The sequence below is a fragment of the Elephantulus edwardii genome, unplaced genomic scaffold, assembly GCF_000299155.1.
Source record: "Elephantulus edwardii isolate Elephantulus edwardi_28Jun2011 unplaced genomic scaffold, EleEdw1.0 scaffold00027, whole genome shotgun sequence".
Classification (NCBI taxonomy): domain Eukaryota; kingdom Metazoa; phylum Chordata; class Mammalia; order Macroscelidea; family Macroscelididae; genus Elephantulus; species Elephantulus edwardii.
This window is the reverse complement of record NW_006399777.1, coordinates 1,454,208-1,478,540: the sequence shown is the minus strand read 5'-3', so window position 1 is coordinate 1,478,540 and position 24,333 is coordinate 1,454,208. Positions and strand designations below refer to the sequence as shown.

At 47.0% G+C, this 24,333-nt stretch overlaps 1 protein-coding gene across 1 annotated transcript in view; it reads left to right on the top strand.

Annotated features, from left to right (window-relative positions):
- Positions 1-24,333, top strand: part of COL6A5 (collagen, type VI, alpha 5) — a 99,361-nt gene that overhangs the window by 4,889 nt on the left and 70,139 nt on the right. Inside the window, exons 3-18 of the mRNA XM_006883398.1 lie at positions 1,931-2,563; positions 3,013-3,573; positions 5,084-5,638; positions 8,108-8,680; positions 9,783-10,358; positions 11,959-12,299; positions 12,411-12,492; positions 13,968-14,110; positions 14,830-14,922; positions 17,371-17,424; positions 19,757-19,828; positions 20,157-20,183; positions 20,276-20,320; positions 20,409-20,462; positions 23,134-23,196; positions 23,721-23,786. Of these exons, the coding sequence (XP_006883460.1) occupies positions 1,931-2,563; positions 3,013-3,573; positions 5,084-5,638; positions 8,108-8,680; positions 9,783-10,358; positions 11,959-12,299; positions 12,411-12,492; positions 13,968-14,110; positions 14,830-14,922; positions 17,371-17,424; positions 19,757-19,828; positions 20,157-20,183; positions 20,276-20,320; positions 20,409-20,462; positions 23,134-23,196; positions 23,721-23,786 (3,938 nt within the window). The remainder of the gene's footprint in view (positions 1-1,930; positions 2,564-3,012; positions 3,574-5,083; positions 5,639-8,107; positions 8,681-9,782; positions 10,359-11,958; positions 12,300-12,410; positions 12,493-13,967; positions 14,111-14,829; positions 14,923-17,370; positions 17,425-19,756; positions 19,829-20,156; positions 20,184-20,275; positions 20,321-20,408; positions 20,463-23,133; positions 23,197-23,720; positions 23,787-24,333) is intronic.

Here is a 24,333-nt window from a genome sequence, read left to right as displayed (position 1 = left end):
GGTCCTCTGTCCTCCTCACAGACTCTGTCCGGTCCTGTGTCCTCTGCCTGGTCCTCTGTCCTCCTCACAGACTCTATCCGGTCCTCTGTCCTCCTTACAGACTCTGTCCGGTCCTGTGTCCTCCTTACAGACTGTTGTACCTCAGCCCGTTGTTGCGGTCACTGAGTCTGTCTTGTTGAGGGTCTTCCTCTTTCACTGACCCGCTTTCCTAGCATGTTGTCCTGTTCTGGCCCCTCACATACCTGCCCAAAGTACGTGGGACGAAGTTTCTCCAACTCTTCTGCTAAGAAGCACTCTGGCCACACTTCTTCCAGGACAGATTTACTTGTACATTTGGCAGTCCACTATATTTACTATCCTTTGCCAAAACCACTCCTACCATTCCAACTGCAACCTTAGAGTGTGTTCTCACATCAGCTTGTATGACTTTCATAATTTCTCCAAGTTCATAGGGTTTCTGGAGGCAAGCTCGTTCGGAAGTAGATGCCACTCCTGCTTCCAAGTTTGTTTTAATTGGGGAGCTCCACCAAACACTGTCCACCATGGGTAACCATGATTGCATTTGGCACATCAGTGTCACAGTGTTTAGCATCACAGCAACCATGAGTTACCTCTGTACAGCAAGTGGGTAGACCAGGGCTAGACCACTTAGAAGAATGTTCGACAAAATTAAAACCAGTCTTAAGGGCCACAGATTAAAATTACCCACCTTGGGCTTGGTAGCATAACTTTCTATCCACTAGGCCCACAGAGCTCTCTCTATGTTGGTGGTGGTGTTATTATTAAGTGCAATCAAGTCTTAGAGGACTCATAGTGTAAGAGAGATAGAGATAGATATAATGATAGAGATAAGGGGAGAGAGAGAGAAAGAGAGAAAAATAGAGATATACATATATGTAATATATATAAACTCCACCTTCATCTGTAGTTAGTCACACTGGTGGCTTGCATGTTGCTGTTGTGATGAAAGTTATACCACTCATCTTTCAAATACTAGCAGGGTAACCGACAGTGGGCAGATTTCAGCAAAGCCTTCAGACCAGGATAAATAAGCAGCAGGGCCAACCATCCTCTTCTGAAATGACAGGCCCTGTAACCCTATGAATAGCAATGGGGTATTGTGCCGGATGAGCCGCTCAGGTGGCCAGGCACTCAGAATATGAGCCTACAACTTGGTGGCACTTAGCACTTAATAGCAACAAACAGAAAAGAGTAACCTGGGAATCTGACCCTCAACAGCATGCGTTTCTGCTTTGTGTTCAGCCAGGCAGGCAAGCAAGCACTCATCCTCTGTCACACAGCACTGCAGTGTCTGTCTTAGTTCTGTCTTGGCCAGATCTTTCTCTTTATTCGTATCTCAGCCAACCGTTATTCCCTCAGAACGATCTTCTCTGACTTCTTCATGTTCCAAGTAAATTTAACCTCACCCCCATATCTCAGCATAGTCATGGGCAATCTCCTTCTGTGTGATTTACTGCCTTTGAAAACCCACTGGAAAGTCAGCTCTGTGTCGTTTCCAACTCTACATTACAGAATAACAACAAATATGATGAGAGATATTCCAACTAACTCATCCCTGAATCCCAGCAGTTGAGGCGTGAATGGTGGAGGTGATAGTGAAGTTGGCAAAGGTTGGTGGTGGTGGCAGGTTATCGTTGGAAAATTGGTGAGAAATCCTCAGATACAGGGGGAAATATCACACACACACACACACACACACACACACACACACACACACACACATCCTTAAGGTCAGTATCCTGAAAGAATTCTGATCTTTTATTCTAATCCACCAGAATTTAATAAGACCACCCACATCCGTCCTGACCACTTGTATTTTCAGTAATGCCTTTTGGCAATTTACTAGGGGCCTTTCCCCCTCTGACCTAGGGCTTTCCATGAATTCTCATCTTTTTTTCTCCTTCCATAGGTCCAGAGACCACAGACTGTCAGAGAGATTCCCTTGCAGATCTTGTGTTCCTGGTGGATGAGTCATTGGACACCCACCAAGAGTTAAGACACCTGCAGGGATTCCTGGAGGACGTCACAAGCTACATGGACGTGAGCGAAACGTGTATGAGGCTTGGACTGATGAGCTATAGTACCAAAGTCAAGACTCTATCACCTCTGAAATCAAGCACAACCCTTGCTCAATTTCACCAGCAAATCCGGAAGCTTTCTCTCCAGCCTGGGCAGTCCAATGCTGGGGCTGCCATAGAGAAGATGAGAGAAGTCTTCTCAGAGTCAGGCAGCAGCAGAAGGGTCCATGGAGTTCCTCAGCTTGCAGTCCTGATCACCCACAGACCATCAGACGACGAGGTGCACAAGGCTGCACTTGACCTTCGTCTACGAGAGGGTGTGACAGTGTTTGCCATTGGCATTCAAGGGGCCAACAATACACAGTTAAGAGAAATTGTGTCGTATCCACCAGAACAGAAGATTTCCATGGTGGACTCCTATGAACACTTGGAAGGCAACAGTACAAAGTTCCGGAAAAAACTCCAGAATGAAATATGGTCCTACCTTTTCACTCGGGCTGAACAGATAGACCTTGATAAAACAGGTATGTTGGGGAAAAACCCCTTCCCTTATTACAAAAGTAATATGAACTGTTGTGATGGGGGTGGGAGCAGGAATTGACCCCAGTTGAATAAGAGAACTTTCTGGAGTTACGAGAGTGTCCTGAAACTGGGTTTTTGTGATGTTGTACAACTCAACTTACAAATGTCACTGAGGGATAAATATACTTTGAGCAGATGGATTTTTAAAGTGTGTAAAGGATATGTCCATACAAACATAGAGAGTCCATGCAAACATGGAGAGTCCATGCGAACACAGAGAGTCATGTGAACATGAAGAGTCCATGCGAACATAGAGAGTCCATGAGAACACGGAGAGTCCTCATTCTTCACAACCTCCATAGCTGCTTTGTGTTCATGTTCAAAACCGTTTGCTTGGTTCTGTCCTGACTTTCTGTGAACGAATGCGTTTACACTTTGTTTTTCTGTGCAGGCTGTGTGGACACAAATGAAGCTGACATCTATTTCCTCATCGATGGCTCAGGCAGCATCAAGACTGAACAGTTTCAGGAGATCAAGGAGTTCATGGCGGAGGTGACCGAGATGTTTAGCATTGGCCCAGACAGAGTGCGAGTGGGGGCTGTGCAGTACTCGTACAAGAACACGGTGGAGTTCAGGATCAGTACCTACGATAATGAGGTTGACTTGAGGAAGGCGATTTTTAATATCAAGCAACAAGGAGGTGACACGAAAACAGGAGCAGCCCTGGATTTTATGCTGCCAATCATAAAAGAGGGAAGGGGCAGCAGGCCCACCACGGTCCCCTCTTACCTCATTGTGCTGACGGACGGACAGGCCAGTGACAGCGTCCTGGTCCCTGCGGAGACGCTGAGAGCGGCAGGGGCCATCATCCATGCAGTTGGCATCGGGAATGCTGTTGATAAGGAACTGCAAGAAATTGCTGGAGGAAAAGGAAGGGTTAGCTATGGGAAGGACTTCGAGTCTTTGAAAAGCATAAAGAGTGAAGTTGTCCATAGCATCTGCAGGAAACAAGGTAAGGAAGGCTGTGCACGTGCTCCAAGACCTCCCTAGGTGGCTTTTCACAGTGGCTCCAGAGAAGCTTGAGGCCTGAGGTGATGGCTTTAGTAGCTCCTGGTAGACAAGAGGTATGATCCTACACAACATAAATTATTCAATACAATTAATGAATGTCATTCTATACATCTACGGCCAGTACAACTTAACAGACTTTTAAAAGATAGTATAGTGTAGCCTATGTGAGGTTTGAAGGAGAGACTGGTAAGAAAATTGGTAGAGAGAATAGAAAACAAAAGGGACAGGCAGAAGGAGATAAATGATTAACATATTGATTGCACAAATCGCCAATGCATGAAGAGAATTGGCTGCTTTTTCCCTGATCGCGTATTTTATTCTCATTATATTCTTTTTTTAACTATTAATTTCAATGAATATGTACAGAGATTTTGGATTTCCATTCATTCCTTGTTGCACTTTTCTTCCTGCCGACCCCACCCTCACCCCGAGTTGGCTCTTCTCCTTGAAAAGCAAAAGAAAAACTCCTTCATTGGTACACAATCCCTCCCGCACACCCCCACCCCGACCCCCACCCCAAGTATACTACACTCTGCAACCCTCGTTACAGACTCTTATGATAATCACAACACCCTAAAATATATTACTTTTAAACTGTTCTCTCCCTCATCGGCTTCAATGCAGTAAACATAATTTATCCAGTTTTTCTCAGTCTTACCCTCACTCTGATATCAGCCTCATTCTACAATGGTGGCACCATATAGTATTTGTCCTTTTGTGACTGAGATATTTCACTCAGCATAACGTACTCCAGGGTCACCCATTTTGAATAATATTGCATGAGTTCCTTGTTTTTCAATGCAGCGTAGTATCCCATTGTGTGAATATACCACAGCTTCTCTATCCATTTGTTTGTTGATGGGCACTTTGGTTGTTTCCAACTCCTTGCTATTGTGAACAAAGCCGCGATAAACATGGGTGTGCATATATATGCTTGGATGTCATTTATGGTCTCTTTGGGGTATATTCCCAGTAGTGGAATTGCTGGGTCAAGTGGTATCTCTATTTGCATCTTTTTGAGAAAGTGCCACACCGCTTTCCACAGTGGTTGCATCATTTCACACTCCCACCAACAGTGAATAAGGGTTCCAGTCTCTCCACAACCTCGCCAGCATTTTGTTCTCATTATATTCTTAAAACTTGAAATACTATTTGAGATTTCAAAGATTCTCAAGAATTGTGAATGACTGAATTCTGAATGAATGAAATGAATGCATGCACACACACTTTGGAAGTTTCATTTACTGTTCAAGGTTCCTTGTTTAATGTTCAGTGGACTTGTGAGTCAGGATGTGAGTCATGAGGCTTCCACTAAAAATGTTTTTACTAGATGTTCTGATGTTTTTGATCATGCATTATTTCTTCTTTACTGTTTCTATTCATTCTGTCTGCCATGAGAAACTCAATCCTCTCCGTTGTCATATTTTGTTATTTTTTCCCCTGACACACAGGATGTGAAGACATGAAGGCTGACATCATGTTCCTGGTAGACAGTTCCGGAAGCATAGGACCTTCCAATTATGTGAAAATGAAAACTTTTATTAATGACTTGCTAGCGAAGATTCAAATTGGTCCAGACAAATCTCAAATTGGTGTTGTTCAGTTCAGTGATAACAGCAAAGAAGAGTTCCCGCTTAATCGGTACTTCACACATGAAGACATTTCTGACGCTGTGGAAAGAATGGCTCTTATCAATCAGAACACTCTGACCGGAAGTGCACTGACCTTCATCGAGCAGTACTTCAAGGAGCCCAGAGGAGCCCGTCCTGGCGTCACCAAGTTTCTCATCCTCATCACAGATGGAGAAGCGCAGGACAGTGTGAGAGAACCTGCCAGAAAGCTTCGGGACCAAGGTGTGATCATCTTCTCTGTGGGAGTGTTCGGTGCCAACAGAACCCAGCTGGAGGAGATCAGTGGGGATGGCAGTCTGGTTTTCCACGTGGAGAAATTCGACGACTTAAAGGCCATGGAAGAAAAACTCATCTTTCGCGTGTGCTCTCTCTATGGTAAGCGACCCTTCAGGGCTCCACGACACAAGTCATGATGTCATAGTGGGATGGGAGGTGTGCTGATCTTTCCCTAGACTAGACTGTTGAGTTCTGGTTATGAACACTGTAATAAGATACCAATGGCTTCCAGAGATCATTTAGATTATTAATTTTGGCAACTTGTGTTCATGGGAAACAGAATCAATTGGCATGGGTGACTTCAGATTTATTCCAAGAGATTTTTCTGAATTTTACATTAAACTTCCAACTCCTTAATAAGTGAGTACTTGAGCTTTCTGGAGCCAACTTTTAACCCCAAATTATTCCTCAGCATTGTTTCCTGGCTTCTTATAAATAATATTATAATTATTTGCTAAGTGGCAAATAATTAGAAATACAAACCCATCTTCCCCTTAATGAAATTAAACCCAGTACTGTAACACTCTTCACCACGTCTTCCTCAAGAACATCTATGCCTTAATGATGCGTTGTGTCACTGATTATCATCAAGCTTTGTCTCATGACAACCTTGTATATAACAGAGGAAAAATGCTATCTTAAAGATAAGTTGTATTTTGATAACAATATTTTCCTTAGCCTCTCTCAAGTAAGTATGTTATATGTGCCTATACATATGTCTCACATATCATGCATACATCTTGAGGGAGCTCTGGTGGCCTAGTGATAAGGAGTTGTGCTGGCAGCCCAGAGTTACATAGTTCAAATCTACCTGCTTTTCCATGGAAGAAAGATGAGCATTCTCCTCCCATGCAATTAATTTTGAAAACCCACTGGCAGATCAGCTACGAGTAGATTCCACATCAGTGGTATGCAACAGTGTACACATGTCTACCCCTTCAGAAATGTATTTTTTGCTTTTTCCCCCCTTGATTATTTAGGGGGCATATTTTTTTATCTCATAAATTATAATGCTTTTCATATTGTATTAAGCAATTTTAAGTTTTACCACATCCATTGTTAATTAACTCTTGAGTGACAACTTGCTTAAAAACCATTCACAGACATGCAACAAGTGTCTCCTTGGGTTTTTGTTTTTTAAGTTTTTCCTATCATCGTTTGGATTTCATTCTACAGAATTATCATTGTGACATCTTCAGAAACTCCTACTGCAAACTGTGAATGTTAGGTAACACTCTGCTCTTGTTGTAGTTTGACTGGAGGAGTTGTTTTCCCCTCTAGAAATTGCTGGTGGCATAGTCTATAGTAAGTGATACCACTAACCCAAAGGCCGTGCTTCTCTGGTGGTTCAAATCCATCCTGACTCCTGGGGAGAACGCTGGGCCATCACTCTGACGAACTTGACCGCCTCTGAGATCCTGTGGAGGGGTAGCTATGACTAGGAACTGACTTGATAGCTTGAGTTCTAGTGTTTTTCATTTCTTTAGCAGTTAAGTGATCCCCAAACCCTTAGTGATGTTAAAATAGTCTAAGAAACATGGTCTATAAGGACACAGACTATAAAGGTGTCTATAAAGACACCTTTGAAACCTGCAGGACCGTATCACACATCTCTTCATTTTGATGAAGATTGTTCTGTGGAAATCCCATCAGTAACATATGTCTTATCTGGAGAAAACGGAAATTTCAACTGGATTCAGACATGATATAAATTCCCAAGTATTTATCAAGTCGTGGTTTGGACCACACCTCAGGTGGCCCTTTTCCTCGGTATCTGCAAATACAGCCTTGACTTTCAGACATAGTCCCAACTGGAAAATTTGAGACTTAGTGGCCATAAGTAAGGGTTGGAGGTAAAATGGACTGAGTGGAAAGGGGACAGAATGAATCTTTTGGAGGCATGTGCTCAAGTTATGGGGAGATGGAAAAGAAGGGGAGAGAATGAGGGAAGACCATTCTTGGGGGACTGAGTCACAGTGGGGGCCTTTTTTCCTAATCTGCACTAAAGTTTGAGAACAAGGACGATTTGATAAGAGCCTCCTCTCTCTCCTACTCAGGACATCTCCTTGTTCAGGTCAGGAGAGAAGGCACAAGCAAGATGCGGTCCTACCTGAAGCTCAGGAAACAACTGAAGCGCCAGGAGTAGGGTCAAAATCACTTGTTCCCTGAGCGCCTGCGCTCTTTACAACCGCAGGGCAGTTTGCTAACCATCAGTCGTGTCTCCTCAGTATGTTAACATTAAACTAGCTCCTGGCATTTCCTTGGAGGTGCAGGCTTGTCAGCAAAAGGCACTGCTTGTTTTCAAGTCTTAGCAGTATAAGAGGTGCGGTTATAAACACCATAGGCGGAGAAGTCATGCAGGCAAAGAGACAGACGCCCTTGAATCCTGACGCTGAGCAAGGGGTGCTCCGGAGGCTCGATTTCTCTGTGAAGTGCCAGCAACTACTTGAAGTATTAAGAGACACAGGGTGTGACATGGAAGGTCACGGGCGGGTTGATTTACCCGCCTTCCAGCAGTGGGAACTAATGCACTGCCCGGTTTGTGATGCCTGCTTTCTTCTCTTTCAGATTGTAAAAGGATCCAGCTGCTGGATGTTGTGTTTGTGCTGGATCATTCAGGCAGCATAGGCTATAACCAAAAATACATGACTGACCTAACGGTCCATCTGGTGAAGAAGGCGGACGTCGGCAGGGACCGAGTCCAGTTTGCAGCTCTCAGGTATTCTGACGACCCTGAGCTCCTTTTCTTCCTTAATTCTTACCCAAACAAATCAGGAATTATAGAGAATCTGAGCAGGCAGAGGGCCACGCATGGGAGAACCTACACCGCCAAGGCTCTGGAGTTTTCCAACATCCTGTTCACAGAGGAGCACGGCAGCCGCATCAGGCAAAACGTGAAGCAGATGCTGATCATCGTCACTGACGGGGTGTCCCACGACCGAGAAAAGCTCAGTGCCACTGCCCAGACCTTAAGAGACAAGGGGGTCATCATCTATGCCGTGGGTGTGGGCGAGGCTAACAGGGAGGAGCTGGAGACGATAGCAGGCAGTAAGGAGAAGGCTCTCCACGTACAGAATTTCACACAACTGCAGGATATTTACCTGACTCTACAAGAAGGCCTGTGCATCAATTCACCAGGGGGTAAGTGGTCACTTCTCTCTTTTTACATTTGATTGTATCTTGTGTTGTTGTTGAGAATACCCACAGAAGATCATCAATTCAATAATTTCTGTACTATAGAATTCACGGAGTTCAGCAACATGCATTATATTCTTTGAGTTGTAGAATATTTGCATTCAATGGGTGGAATATGGTCATAGGAAGTTTGAATGGCTAAAGGCGCTTTTTCTAGATAAGAATGACCAGAGCAGAAGGATGTGGGGTTTTCTTGTAGGGGTGATGGAGATTGACTACCAGGATCTAGTGAGAAAGGGCAGTCAGCTGAGTATGTGCACTGTCACTGGGACAGGGCAGCCTAGAAGCATCATATCTGAATGAAGAAAGACTAAGAATGGCAATTTGATCAGAAAGGCAACACAGATCAATACAAAGTCAGCTCGGGAAGACTACAGTGCCTCTGTTACAAAAATAGGATGGGCATAGGGCAGAGGAGGGCAAGGAGAGCAGGAAAAGAGTGGACAGAAAGTAAACCTGCACAGGAATAGGTGAAGGGAAGGCCTATCTGAACGGACTGGAAGGTTCCGTGTTATATGTATGACAAATAACAATCTAGAACAAGATGTGCATTACAGAACGAACTGGGAAGGAGGAGAGGAGGGAGGAAGGCATGCATCAGTGAGTGAATGAGAACTCAACCTCACCTGGAAACTTTTGCTAAGATCATAATACAATTTTTTTAAAAAAGAAATCAAGTGATATATTGAATTGGGTAACTGTCACAAAAGATCCTTTTAAAGAGCTGAAGTTAGTGCAGTTGTTGAAGGAGCTTCTAGTTATTCAGTGAGTAGCTCCCATCTCATGAAACATCTTACCTTTTCTGTCTAGATAGCTTTCAGTGTCTTTTCAAACGGATCTGGTAACTTATTACACTTTGAACAAAGCCATGTTCTTTCTCTCTTTTCATTCTTTTTTCTCTTTGAGGACTAATCTGTTATCTCTTCCATGAACATTTCTCAGTCTACGCCTAGTGCAGCGATTTACTAAAGCAATTTTAGTATTAGAGTAGGCAAAACGTACAGTGACTTACGGGAGAAAAAACTGACTTAACGTTTCTTTACTGCAGTTTGCAACCTTCAGGAGGCCGATGTGATTTTCCTTTGCGATGGCTCCGATAAGGTGTCGGATTCACAGTTTGATACCATGAAAACCTTTGTGTCAGACTTGATTGATGATTTCGACACTCAATCCCAAAGGATAAAAGTTGGGATGGCCCAGTTTGGGAGCCGCTACCAGGAAATTATTGATTTGGACAGCTCCTGGGATAAAGTTCAGATGATGACGTGGCTTCAAACAATTGGCAAGAGCACAGGGGACCCGAGGATGGACATTGCTCTTCGAAATGTGAGGTACATGTTTGACTCGTCTGCTGGTGGAAGAAGAAATGCTGGTGTCCCCCAAACGTTGCTTGTCATCACATCTGGGCGCCCACTCCACAATGTGACCAATGCCGTGAAGACCCTGAGAGACCAGGGCATCTGTGTCCTGGCCCTGGGGGTGGGAGACGTGCGCAAGGACCAGCTCTTGCCAGTCACAGGCAACTCTGAGAAAATCATCACTTTTCCAAACTTCAATAAATTAAAGGACATGGATGTGAGAAAAAGGATGGTTCGGGAGATCTGTCAGAGCTGTGGGAAAAACAGTAAGTGCTTTCTCCCCATCTTTTTTATTTAGTCCGTTGCCACTTCCCATGTCACCGCTTCACACAGACGTTTGACAGATGAGCTCCCAGCAGACCACACATTTCACAGATTGTGCTGTGAAGTAGAGCTCGCCTCTGCTTCCAGAAGACCACGCATCTCACAGACCGTGCTGTGAGAGTAGAGAAGCTGGGGGTCAGTAAACTGCCATTAGAGTCAAGGGGACATTAGCAAAGTTTGAGGATTGCACTGGCGTCCATCCTTGTCAGCCCTGTCCCCTCACTACAATCCAGGGCCCATGCATCACTCAGAGCATGGCACTAATCGCTGCCCTGGGTCTCCCCTCTCAGCTGCTGGAAGGCTTGACACCCAGCAGGAGGAAGGCAGCCTGAGTATTTGTTCATTGAAGTTTCTACATTTTAATTGTGTTAAACTATTTTGCAGAAGGCTCAGTTTGCGTATGTGCCTCTGAGTGTATTTCTTTCAGTTAACGATGGCCTTCATATCCTCATAAAATATTAACAATTGAATAGTCCTTCGAGACTATTTAACCCAGAAACAATCAGCTCAGCTGGCTGCCAGGGCCAGGTTAGCAACGTGGATGAGTCAGGTGGGCGGGGCGCAAGGAGACGAGGTGGGGGCCTGGAGACCATCGGCAGGGTGTGTACTGGCCAGATGCAGCTTAGAGTGGTCCTGTGGGTCTCAAGTCCTGGGAATTTGGGCCAGTAGTACCTCAAAAAGCAATAAACAGCAAAGTTTTGTGAAATTTGTACAACGTGGAAATTCCCGATTTCGTTTCCATAGTTATGACCGGAGTCATTTCTTTAGCAAAGCTTGTTGGTCTTCCCAAGCCCCCCAGACCCCATCTACCCCATTTCCGGGGTGCATACGTGGAGGTAGATGACAGTGGTGAACAAGAGCCCCCACAGGTCACTGGCTGCTTTTTTGTAAAGCAATTGGATTGTAGAGGAGACAATATGGCATCTTGCATATCAGTTTAATCTGGGCTACCTACTGGGTGCAATTTGTTAAATTAGGTAAATATATTTAGACTCTGAGCAATTTTACGGAGTGAAACAGTATAAATTTCAAACTTGTCTTTGAATGAACGCAGTCTGCCAACACTGAGCTGTCTCCCACCTGTGTTCTAGCGGGAGCAGGATGGTGACATCCCTTTTAGGTGGCCTTTGTCCCTGGCTCGCCTTCCTACCACACTGTACACTGACGATCATTCACGTTAGTCTCCTGCTCTCGTCACCACTTGAGCTTGTGACTCTCTAAGCACAACATTGACGATCTTTGCTACTTTATGATTGTCTAAATGCTGTTGTCAAAAGAACCACACACACAGCGCCAACCACGCCGAGGAGACTCAACCCTGGTTTGAACGTCAACTGTCGGCTGGACCTTGGCGCCTTTCGGTTGGAGACAGTGGAAGCAGCTGTGGATACCCTGTTAGAGCAGCCAATACCAACATCAAGAACGCTTTTTCTAGGAAGGAGTGGCCCTCCCACCTGTCCCCCAGGGCCTGGCCTCTACCCTGCCTGCCTGTCCTTGCTGCTGTCCGCTCACTCATCTGACTTCCCTTCTTTTGGTCTCCAGGTTGCTACCTCGATGTGGTGGTCGGGTTTGACATTTCTACTCTGCAGCCAGGACAGAGTTTGTTTGAGCACCACTCCCGACTGGAGTCCTACCTCCCAGGCATCTTAGAGGACATCAGCTCCATCAGGGGGGTGAGCTGTGGGGCAGGTGCAGAGGCTCGGGTGAGCGTGGCCTTTAAGGTGAACAATGATGCCGAGTTCCCGCCCAAGTTCCAAATCTACCAGAAGGCCGTCTTTGATAGTCTGCGAGAGGTCACCGTCAGTGGGCCAACGCATCTCAGCGCTCAGTTCCTGCGGTCTCTGTGGGACATGTTTGGGGCCACGCCTGCGTCCCGGGGACAGGTACCATGTCTTCCCCTCTCCCTTCCATCTCCAGTCTTCCCTCTGTTCCTCATGCCTTTGGGGTGAATTCAGCTTCCCAACCTCCTGCTCCCGTCTTTCCTCTTGCCCTAGGTTCTCCTCATCTTTTCAGATGGCCTCCAGGGTGCTGACCTCAGAATGCTTGAAGATCAGTCAGACAGGCTCAGACGAGAAGGTACGGAGCTGGACGGTACCAGGAGAGCATGGGATTTGACAACAGGCCTCCGACTACACTCAGGAGCTCTAACACACGGGGGAGCCTAGTAGATGCTGCTGGGGCCCCTATCCTGGGAAGCACACGCACCCCCCAAATGCTGCAAATCCACCACCTGAATGCATCCCTGTGACCCTTCCAGACACTTGCACTTGCCTGGTCTGAGCCAGGTAGCCTGGACATGCGTGGTGGGAGGAGGAGAGGGACAGGGTCATGACACAGCCCAGCTGGGACGGGGACAGTCAACAACGCAGGGATGTTGCCTCTTGCTTCCAGCGAGACAGTCCCTGTGCCATTTACACTCCTGCATCCCTCACGGACCAGGTCAGGTGAAGACTCTACTGACACATGACTTCCCTGGCCCTGCCTCACAGATCACACACACTCAGCTTCCATACACTCTGATCCTGTCTCCAGGGAGTCTAAGATGCTCTGGCTTCTGATTAGCCACGTGAGAGGAAGCGATGTGGATTTGAAAGTGTTTCTCATTATGCATGCCCCGCTCATGTCGTAACTTCAGAGCATGTTAGGAGCTAGACACAGACGTTGAGAGTGGTTTGGGGTGATTGGAGATGCTGCTGATTGTCACAGGGCATGCGTTGTTGGAGGTGTCTGTGGTATAACTCCGGCTGACTTTCGGGAGGCCACATCTCCTATCTTATTTTGGGACTGTGTCCTCTCTCCTTCTCAAAACCTTCACCCCCGTGGTCCTGGGGATATGAACTGAACTTCTCCTAGATGGGAGACTTTGCAGGACCTCAGACTGCTCCCTACGCCGGCCTTGCCGCACTGCTGATGGTCAAGGGGCTCAACAACAACAACAAAACTAAGTTTCCATTAAGCAGCTGAAGGACATTCCCTGTGTAGTTGCTGTGTCCAGCCACCCTGTAGGGTTCTCCAGGCTGTGCCCTTTGGGGAGTGGATTGCCTGGGTGACTCTAAACAGTCAACCTTTCCACTCGTCATCTAGGGCTTAGCATCCATTGCACCCAGTTGTTGTTGATTACCTTCAAGTCGAGCAAGACTCACAGTGACACTATGAGCCTTTCTAGAACTCTCGACATTTACCAAAGGTTGTAGGGTTTCCTCAGGCATGCTGTTTAGGAAGTGGATGCCACTCCTGCTTGGACCCCCATTTCTACTCCCGCATGCATCTCGGCTGACTCCTCTATGCTCTTGCGTAGTCCTTTCTTTAGCCCCGAGTTCTCTCGACTTTCCCTCCTCCTCAGCTCTTCGCTCTGTAGTCCATGCGGTTCCTTCCCTTGGCCATCTTCCATTCATCCCTTAGGACCATCCAGGATATCATCTCCTCTCAGAAACACCCTATTTCAATCACCCAGAGCTGCTGAAGCGGGGATACCACAGTGGAGGGCTTTACCAAGCAGAAACGAGTCATGTACAAACTATCTGGCTTTCTGTCTGTTCTTTACTGGTTAGGACTTGATGCATTGCTGGTGGTTCTTCTGAACGGGACTATTTATGATGCGTTTTCCAGCTTTGAATTTGGAAAAGGATTTGATTACAGGACTCATCTGACCATTGGGATGAGAGAACTGGGCAAAAAGCTAGCACAGTACCTGGTAAGTTGTTGAGTGGAAAATGCAGTTGGTGGAACCTTTACGAGTCATTGCCAGGACTGAATTTGTTTGCTCCACTGATTGAAATACAAGCATCTTAAGTGCAAAAAAGTGTGAAAGGCCAGAGCACCGTGCTTTTCTTGTCCACCCCTCTGTTCTTTGTCACCTTGCAAAATGGCTGTGTGTTGTTGTGTGCTGTCAAGTCAGAACAGACTCATCGCTGACCCTCCAGTGTGCTGTTAAAGGCTGTAACGTGCATGGGGAGGAGACTGCCCATCCCTCTCCCCCAGAGAAGCTGGAGCCTTTGGGTTGTCATGGCAACTTTTTCTCACCAGGCCACCAGAGCTATGTGTTGGCTGCATAGGTAAACTTTTTAAAACAATCAGTCTCTAATCAAGTGAACATTTCCTCAGTAGTTTGTGTTGCAAAAATCTCAGGAAGCAGGAGCTTGTCGGCTGTGAACCAAGCGGTCTTCTGTAAAGCTGGCCTGACGACATCCAGGCTGACAGTGCCTTCTGTAAGCGTGGAGGTTACTTCCTTCGGGGCAGAGATGCCACTAACACAGTTGCTCAGTGGTGCCCCTTTGCAGCCATCATTTCCCCTCATTCCCCTCCCAGGATAGAGACTGAGTTTACAGCTGGTCAGTTACGGTTCCTAATTTTAGTTCTTATATAATAAAGCTTCTGATGAGTGTTGCTCAGCCAAGCTCTCTCTCTATCCAGGGGAACATCGCAGAGAGGACCTGCTGCTGTACCTTTTGCAAGTGTGCAGGGGCCCCAGGACCTCATGGGAGCACAGGACTCAGAGCCTTGAAGGTGCTGTTCAGTTGTGATTTTTTTTAATGCTTTTCTTTTGGTGTGGATGGGGCTGGGAGCAAGAGGTTGGGTTTGTGACTTCCAGTCAGCACTAATATACCTGCCAGAATTGTCGGTTAAGATTCCACTCGGAACAGTTCTTGTGGGTACCGCTGTTGTATCGCATGGACCCCCCAAAGAACAAACCATCTGTCTTGAAGGAGTGTGGCCAGAATGCTGCTCCTTACAGCTAATGATGGTGAGACTATCTCATCTACGTGGGAAGCAGTCCTTGGAGAGGGGCATCGTGGTGGCAATGGTAGAGGATCGGTGAGAGAGAGGAAGGCTCAGTGACATGGATTGGCACCCGGGCTTGAGCATGACGGAGATCACGGGGACGTGCAAGGTTCACATTGTTGTCGGAAGGGCGGCTCTGCGTCGTGGTTGACGGCACCCATCCCAACCTGAGCGACTGAAGATACTAAGAATGGCTCCATGTCGCTTCTAGGTGATTTCCAGCTTTGAGTTCTGTGCCTCCTTCAGACAGTTTGAATGGTGATGAGGGCTGTTAGGGGAGAGTTGCGCTTGATTTGCAAAGCAATACAATCGTAGGGTGAAAAGAGCCAACCCCACAGATTCAGACCCTGGAAAACGTCAGTGAGAAAAGACGAGTCACCACAGCAGAATGAATAAACATCACAATAGTTCCATGCGTTAAAACACACGTTAGCAACAGCAGTGAACGAGCCATGCCTACTTACAGCAGCACAACTACAATTCATAAGTAGCACAATTTTAAAAATGTATAGGGTGTGGTTCTGTTCATAAAAAAAAATTAAACTGGCCTAGCTAACCAAGAATATTTAAAAATGAAACATGAAATAAATAGTGACTCCTCACTCCTCGCCCTTGAGTTGGAAGCGACTCTGGGCTGAGCCTCAGTGGGTTGTCAGGAGACAGTAAATCAAACAGGAAGCAATGGCTCTTTTGGACCTGCTGGTGACCTTGAACCACCAGAGACGGGTCAGCAGCCCAGCTCCTCATGGACTCACCACCAGAGCTCCCTGTTTGGAAAAGCAAGGAGGCATTACCACACGTGTCTGGGGGTGTGGAGGAAGCAGGTTGTAGCTGCTGCAGGGCAGCGGGACCATGGCCAGCTTTGCTGACCTGGGTGATGGCCACACGGACGTAATGCTTAAGATGATGTCCACGTTCCGTCACTTTCTCAGTTGTCCGCCGGCAGCTATGGAAAGGCTGTTTGCTGTTCTGAGAGTCAGCAGCCCAGCGCCCCACGCGCGGTACCACCCGCGATCCCTTGGGGTTGGTTGCTTTTAGAGACATCTTACTTGTGCCTGGGATCTGCGTGTCCATCTTTGATTTTTTTTAAAGCTTCATTCTTTTTTGTTTAGGCTGGTTTCATTTTGCCCAGGTCAGCCTTAGAATGATGATCTGTGGGTGTAATTCTCCAGCAGAAAGATGGAGGGCCTTTGTTAGAAGGAAGGGGACATAGGGCAGGAAGCGAGGTGTCCACAAGGAAGTGGTGTCCAAACCTCAAATTCAATCGCCACAAATAAACCATGAAGCAGTTAAGCGGCATGTGGGTGAGGGAGAAATGACTGTGGTTTGACTGTGGTTGTGCTGGGGAAGAAAAAGCCTGGGGTGCTGCCCCCTGAGTTAAAGCTAATAAAGCCCCGTGGGGCAGCTCCTCTCTTTAAGGCATAGATTGTGTGAGTCAGGGCCGCGTGAACACAACTGACAACTGCCCCCTTCATGTTAAGGGGCCCTGCAGTTCAGGGTGGAATTCTCGCTTTCCCTGTGGGACACGGGGTTCCCCAAGCAGCCAGCACACCCCACGCTCGGTCACCACCCATGCAGCTTCCACATTGCCATGACACTGGGTGGGCTTCAGGAGTGCTTCCAGACTAGGAGGAGAGAACCGGGGATCCACCCCCAAATCTGCCAGTGGACACACTGCATGTGACGACACAGTGGTCCACAGTCAGTCACAGGATGGACATAGGAACGAGCAGAGTTACACTGTTATGTTGGAGCCAGGAGCCCATGCGACGACAGCTAACTACAGCAGCCTGGGGCTGAAAGAACTGCTTGTTCTTCCTTGAACTCTCAACAGCATAGAAGGAAATGATCCCTCTGGAAATGCGGTTTGGTTGCTGAAAGAGTCGTGGTGACCATAGCTGTCCTGTGGGAGAGCTCAGGCCTCACCCTGGGGTCCTCAGCTTCAAGGATTTCCAAGGCCGCACTCCTGTAGGGTCAGGGGCCAGCCACTGTGAAGGGGGCATGCCACAAGGACAAGATGCTGCCCCAGAAGCCATCAGGCTGCGCCCAGACGCACAGGCCCAGGGGAAGGAGTCACCATGGAAGGAGGCCCTTTGCCTCAAATGCCACGGCTTTCCCAAGCTCACCTTAATGTGAGATGGCTAACCTGTATCCTTCTGTCCTCGTTCCCAGGGGTCTCCAGGTCTGAAGGGCAGCCAAGGACACCGAGGAGAGGAAGGTGACCCTGTAAGTTCTTGTGACACAATCCATTGATTTATCTTGTTTTGTGAAAGCCTTTGTTTTCTAGTAGGCCTGGTTTCTATGTTTATTATTTTATTTCTTGTCTCTAGGAGGAAGGCATTGCTTTCCTTTTCTGAATCATACCCTTGGTTTTCGGGTGAGGCAGGAGCAGACTTGCCCATGTGTTTCCTAGCATGTTTATCTCAAAGGCAGGGCCACGGTGTCCTTCTCTCGCCCCCAGCCGGGCTCAGCAGACTGCCCCCTTGGAGTCCTTCAGACCTGGACTCCAGGACTTGGTACCAGTAGTACATGGCAGCTGGCACACTGTTCCTTTAATAGAAAGGGGGTGAGTGGGCAGATACACCCCCTCCCAGGCACAACCTCATGAGAAGTGAATGCCAGGCAGAAGTTTCCAGATCTCAGTGTTTGACCCTATAACCAGATCACTTGCTTTGTTCATTCATCGCATGAGAATGGACCTGGAGGAATGATGTCATTTAGGGGGCTCCATTTGGGATGGACAAAGTCCAGTGGACATTGGGCTTGTGATGGTGTCCCCCTTAGTATCAAGCTAGCTCCTCTGGGGCTGTCCTGCTGTCACCTCTGATCCAGACCAACTGCTCATCTTACAGATGAGGTATCCGAGAGTCGTGGAAATTGCTCTTGAACCAGAGGTGATTGATGCCCTGGCCTCCTGATCCCAGGCCCAGGGCCTCCTCACCACTCTCTTTGTCTCTGCTTGCACACCTCGTGTGGAATGTACAGATCTGGAGGATTTGGAACGACTCACAAATCTTACTGTCTTGGGGTGGGTTCCCTAGAGTACAGAACAAGAGAGAGTGAGAGAGGAGTGAGAGTTCAGGAAAGGTCATGCTGATTTAGAGGCTCCAAGCCCCTAATGCGTGGGTCAGCTGCCAGGCTGGCGGCTTCTCCCGATGCACATCGTGGAAGGACAGAAACTCAGCAGGCTGGACAGGACGTTCCCGACTCATGGAGTTTCAGGAGTTAGCAAATCCCAACGCTGCAGGTCAGGTGGCAGGCTGCTGGCTCATGCTCAGAGAAGTCAAGGTCAGAGGTCCTGGACTCTCAGTTAAAGTACTGGACTGAGAACATACACACAGGCTGCAGGCTGCATGCCTAGTAGACTCCCCTTGCAGGGAGGAGAAGACAAAATATTGGAACCAAAATACTGATCATGGCTTTGCCATCACCCTGAAAGAAGTCACTTCAATCCCACCACTTCTGGAATTAGAAACAATCAAGAATGTCGCAATTTATACAGCTTCTGCAACAAAAGGTTATCATTTACTGCTGCAAAGCTTGACCTTATGTGAGAAACTGGGCAAGATATTTGACTTTTTGATTCCATTTTCTCATCTGTAAAGGCTTAGAAGTCCCTCTGGATCACATGCCATGTGCTGCCTGGTCCACCAGCTGGTGTGCACATGGCTGTGAGTCCAGTAATGGGAAATCAGAAGCTGTCGGTATTTCTCGGCAGGTACAGTGTAGTTTTATATGTTTACTGGTCATTATCCTCCAAATAAAGAAAGCAAAGCAGACGGAAAGAACTGCTTTCCCTTCATGTGGAAGGCAGGCAGGCATTAAGCTCTGTCAAATCTGGCTTACTTATTCTATTCACAAGTAAACTGAGTCCTCAGCCCTCTACCAGCCCTGCATCAGGCACAAAAGATATGAGGGTACAAGAGACACCTAGGGTCTCCCCTCAAAATTGCCTTCCTTTTGAGGTCCCATTGGTGCTAAGGCTTACCTGTATCCACACGTGCCCTGGGAGAAGCAGGTGTGGTGGGGAGCAGCCGTATTGTCAGCCTTGAGCGTCCTTCCCCGACCTGGGGTGGTCTGAGGGGCACCTCTCACTGTGACCCTCCCCGGAGGCCAGGCTCTTCTCTCCTCTGGGGTCTGGCAGCCATGCCACCTGCCACCAACTGCTCCTGCTGGGCTCATGTCCCTCTGTCCTGTCAGCATCTCTGACTCTCCCCAGGCAGACTCAGAGCGCAGGGGCAACGCGTGGTCCTGGGAGCTTTACCATGTGGCTGGCAAGTGAAGCAATTTCCGAACCTTGAGCTGTGCCACCTGGTAGAGACAGCTGAGCGTGTCATTCATTCATTCATTTATTTATTTTTATCTCTTGGTCTATGAGGAAGGCCTGGGAGTTGACAGAGGGACATGTGTGAATACGGGAGAAACCGGTAAAAAAAAAAAAAAATAAGTAAATGCACTTGTAGTGAGATCTGCTCTGTCGAAAGTCTCTCAAAAAGCAAACACCTGACAGCTCTGTCATGAGCTCCCCTCTGAGCACCTGTTGACGTCCTTTTCTTAGGGAAGACGGGGAGACACCGGACCCCCAGGAGAGAAGGGGGCTGCAGGATGCCCTGGGGAGAGAGGTCAAAAGGTAAGACAGTATTGGAAATGTAAATCCACAGCAGCACCTCCCCCGTTTTACCTCTCCCCCCATTTCATCTCTCCCACTGTCTCTCCCTCATCCTGATTCTCCGATGAGATCTATTCATTTCCCCAGCTGAGCATTGATGATGCTTCTTGGTCGCCTGGCAGCATCTGGGCCATGATTACACTTCATCTCTAACCTCTGCGAGGCTGTACAGACAGAAAAAGTGACAGAGTCACGAGTAATTGACTGTGGGGTGGTGGGCAGTCCACCTACTCCCACGGCCCGCGCACCTCCACTCCGTCTTTGATCGTCACTGTTTCCTCTTTTCCAGGGAGTTAAAGGACACTCCGGGCACGAGGTACTGTACTTCCTTCTCTTATGGCATCAGTTTCCTAGTAGATATGTGACTGAGTCCCTCTTCACTGACTCCTGCTGGTTGCTGTCCCTCAGGGTGAACGTGGAGAGGACGGGATCGATGGCTTGGACGGCGAGGAGGTAATAAGCCCTTTGCCTTTGCCATCTTGGCATCATCATGAGGTTGGCTTCTTTTAATGGGCATTTTGTTTCCCTTGCCTTCTTTTAGGGCATCCGTGGACTCCCTGGAATGAAGGGAGAGAAGGGTGACCCCGGATCCCAGGTAACGTTCTCCAGCATCTAAGAGGGATTGTGTTCAGAAGCCACCTGGATGGCTGTTAGGCAGACTGTGTGGGATAAGACTGGCAGCTGACTCGACCAATGAGAGTGTCGTGCCACTGACAAGAGGCTGTCTCTCAGCGTGAGGCAAGCTGGGAACCATCATTTTCAAGAATTTCCAGCTAGAAAAGCTCAAAGCTTGCAGTGGTCTCCTACAGGCATGCTTTTCAGAAATCTGAAAATATGCTTTTGTCTCTCAGTAGCTTCTATATTCTCTTTATTCCATTAGGAAAAAAACAAACAAAACCCAGTAAATGTTAAAAAGCAAGATCAAGAGAATCAATGATTCTGCGGCCTTTAGATTAGCAAAAAATCACAGTGAAGTATTTTTGTTTTTTGGGTTTTTTTTTTTTTTTGTCAAGGAATTCTTTATTTTTTTTTCTATATTTTATTAATTTTCATAAACATTTACAGAGATTTTGGGTTTCCATTCATTCACCGCTGCACCATTCTCTCTACCCTCCTCCCAGTTTGTTCTTGTCCAAATGCCACAGTGCTTGTCAAAGCCAGTTCTGATTAATCTTCTTTGTCAGTGTGTCCTTTTGCCATTCCCTATCACTCCTCCCTGAGAGAGACTTCACCCTGAGTCATAAGGAAAAGGGGATGGCGTATTCTCTTAGCTACTTCCTGCTGAAAAGGGACGCTGTGGGTTTCAGGGTGAAGATCTTCTCTCACTACTCTAAAGGGCCCCTTTGGCAGTAGGAAACACATAGACTATTATGGAGATCGATTTTGGAATTTAGATGCAATCTTATTGATTGTGCTTGGCCGTACATGTTCATATCCTTGAAGATGTATCATGGGGGTGTTGCAACCTAGAAGACACAAATTTGACTAACAAGTTATAAGTACATGAGTCCAAAAATTATGGAAAAGTAAAAGAAAAGATTCTTTCATTGTTTTACAAACCCTCCCCCAGGTCCCCTCCACCATGTAGCCCTCGCTCTAGTCTCCTGTGATGACAGAAATACCTAGTTATATATCTCTTTTAAACAGTTTTCTCCCTCCTCTGTTTCAGTGCAGTATACATTATTGAACTGAAACTGTGTCAGCACATGAATACATACTACTTGGTTCTAAACAGCTTTTTATTTTTTTAAACTAGTTATCAAATATTTCTAAGCACCTGACCTGTGTCAGGCATTGTATGAACCACACAGGTCTTGTTCTCAAGGATGTCATGTTCTTGTGGGAGAAAGATGTATCAACAGCTCATTACAACTCAGACTCTGACGGCCCATGCAGGCAGAAGTGTAGACATAGGTGTCTGGACGGAGCCCACTTAGGGATACCGCCTCAGCCTCGGGGGCTCAGCAGTGCTCCCTGAGGTGAAGATGAACAGGAATTACCAAGGTGGAGTGGCTGATGGAGCACATTGCAGGCAGAGGGAACAGCATATGCAAAGGCAGGGAGGTTTGCGGACATTTATTGACCTTTGTTGTCTGTGGCTGGCACTTTGAAGTACCTGCAGCAGGAGCTGAGGCTCAAGCAGTGGAGAGAGGACCTGGGAAGGCGATGGTCAGCTGTGCAGAAGGGTTTGTCTTTTGGGCAACTGGCAACGGAGAGAGACGCTGAAGAATTTCCAACTGTGGGATGACAGGCAGATTGTCTTTAAGAAGGATTACTTGATGGTAGAGCCGAGGGATGTTGGAGACGGTTTAGAGGCAGGTGAAGAAGAAAGGAGAATTTTTGGTAATTAACTTGTTATTGTTGTTACGTGCCGTCGAGTCTACCATGACTCATAGTGACCCTCTGCACAACAGCTCTGAACCCTGCTCTGTCCTGAGCCAATTTCTCTGTCTCTCACACACCTACCCTCACTACTCCAGTTACTGTGTGTCACTCTACCTTTCTAAGCATAATGTCCTTCTCCAAAGACGGGTCTATCCTGGAGACATGCCCAAAGTATATGAGTTGAAATCTCAAGATTCTAGCCTCCAAGGAGCAGCTTGGTTTCAACCTCTCCTGGACAGACCTGTTTGCTCTCTTGGCAGTCTGTGGAATTTCAATTCTCTCCTCCAGCACCACAACTCAAAGGCATCATTTCTTCTCTCAGCCTTGGTGGTTCTCCAGCTCTCTGAAGCATAGCAAGTCATTGTGAAGGCCATGGCCGGCATCAGGAGTGCCTTAGTTTCTAGACTGACATCCTTGCTCTTCAGCCCTCTAGAAAGGTCTCTGATAACAGAGTTTCCTAAAGCAATTTGTCTTTTGGTTTCCTGACTCTGGCTCCAACAGTGGAACAGGGCAAGTTGAAATTGTTAACAATCTCAATCTCTTCTCCATCTTTCATGATGCTGTCAATTGGCCCAGAATGTTCGTTTTCTTGATGCGGAGCTTCAATCCGTATTGATCTTCTGCAGCAGATCCTTCAGGCCCTGCCCTTCTCGCTTTCAGCAAGCAAGGTTGTGTCATCTGCATGGGAGGAGAGGAAGTCTTATAACTGGCTGACAGCCTGGCGGAGCGTGGCTGTGATGCATATGACGGCAGGGACTGATTATTTGATGGGTGTCTCTCTCATACACACCCCCTCACACACACGTTTTGACATATTGGCAGCATTGTGGAAACCTACAAACCACCTTAGAAACTCATTTCCTTTTTTTTTTTTTTTTTAGGGCAGCCCAGGCTTCCAAGGCCTCCCAGGGAGATATGGGGAGAAGGGCTTTCCAGGGGACCCTGTAAGTTCCTCCTCTATTAGCTAACCTTTATACAAATGCTTGTCTTGGGGGTGAGGGTGGCTGATGTTTGCTGGAGGCTTCGGTGTTTGGGAAAAGAAATTGTCTGCATCTGATAAGAACTGATTATACGAAACATTCCCACTGACGTTTTCTTCATATTCCAACCCTTCATGGTAGACTGAGTTTTCAAATTCCTCTGGGGGGAAATTTGAATAGTTTTGGGTCTTGGGCTTCAGATTTTGCAGATCTGCAGGTTAGCTTTTTGCAGACCTGTTGTCATGTTTGGGGACATGGCATTGGATACTTGGACCAGGAAATATTCACATTCTTCATCACCAAAACACCTCCCTACATAAAATAATTCTGCTTTCAGATTTCTGACAGTCCTGTGAGCTTCAAAGTCAGAGAATGTCCTCTATTCTTCCACCTTTAATTCAAATTATCATCGTACTTGGGTATCATATCATTTTGTAGAGCAGGCTCTTCGAGTTTGGTTCTGAAATACATTGTAAATCTTTCTCTAGGGTGATCCAGGACAGAACAGTAATGTCAGAGGACCAAGAGGCTCCAAGGGCGAACAAGGACCACAAGTAACCAGATTTGTTTTATGTCTGACTTGATTATTGTGTTCTTGAGCTGAGGCTTCAATATGCTCTAGAGAAGGAAGTAAATTATTTAGTGGAATGTAGGACCCTTCTACCTTTGAACAAAGCCCACTCAGCCCACACTAAAATACCATCTCCATGGGGGAGATGACCGTCTGTGGAGACAATGATCACGATTCTGCAAGTTAAACTATGTGAGAAAACTTGACGGTAGTTGTGTGTATTGGTGTACCTTTTTCTCGTTAGAAACCACCTAATGTGGCAACAAGCTGCACTGCAATCCCTGAGGTACATGGTTCAAATCCACCAGATGCTCTGCTGGAGAAGGAGGGGCAAACGCCTCCTGTACCAGTCAGATCTGATTTGACGGTACACGCGCGTGCACGCGCACGCGCGTGCGCACACACACACACACACACACACACACACACACACACACCCTACCTATTGGTGAGGTTAAGATGCAGAATTCCCTTACCTCTTCTACTGTTTTGATAGTTCCTGAGAAGTTGATAATAATTCTTTATTATTA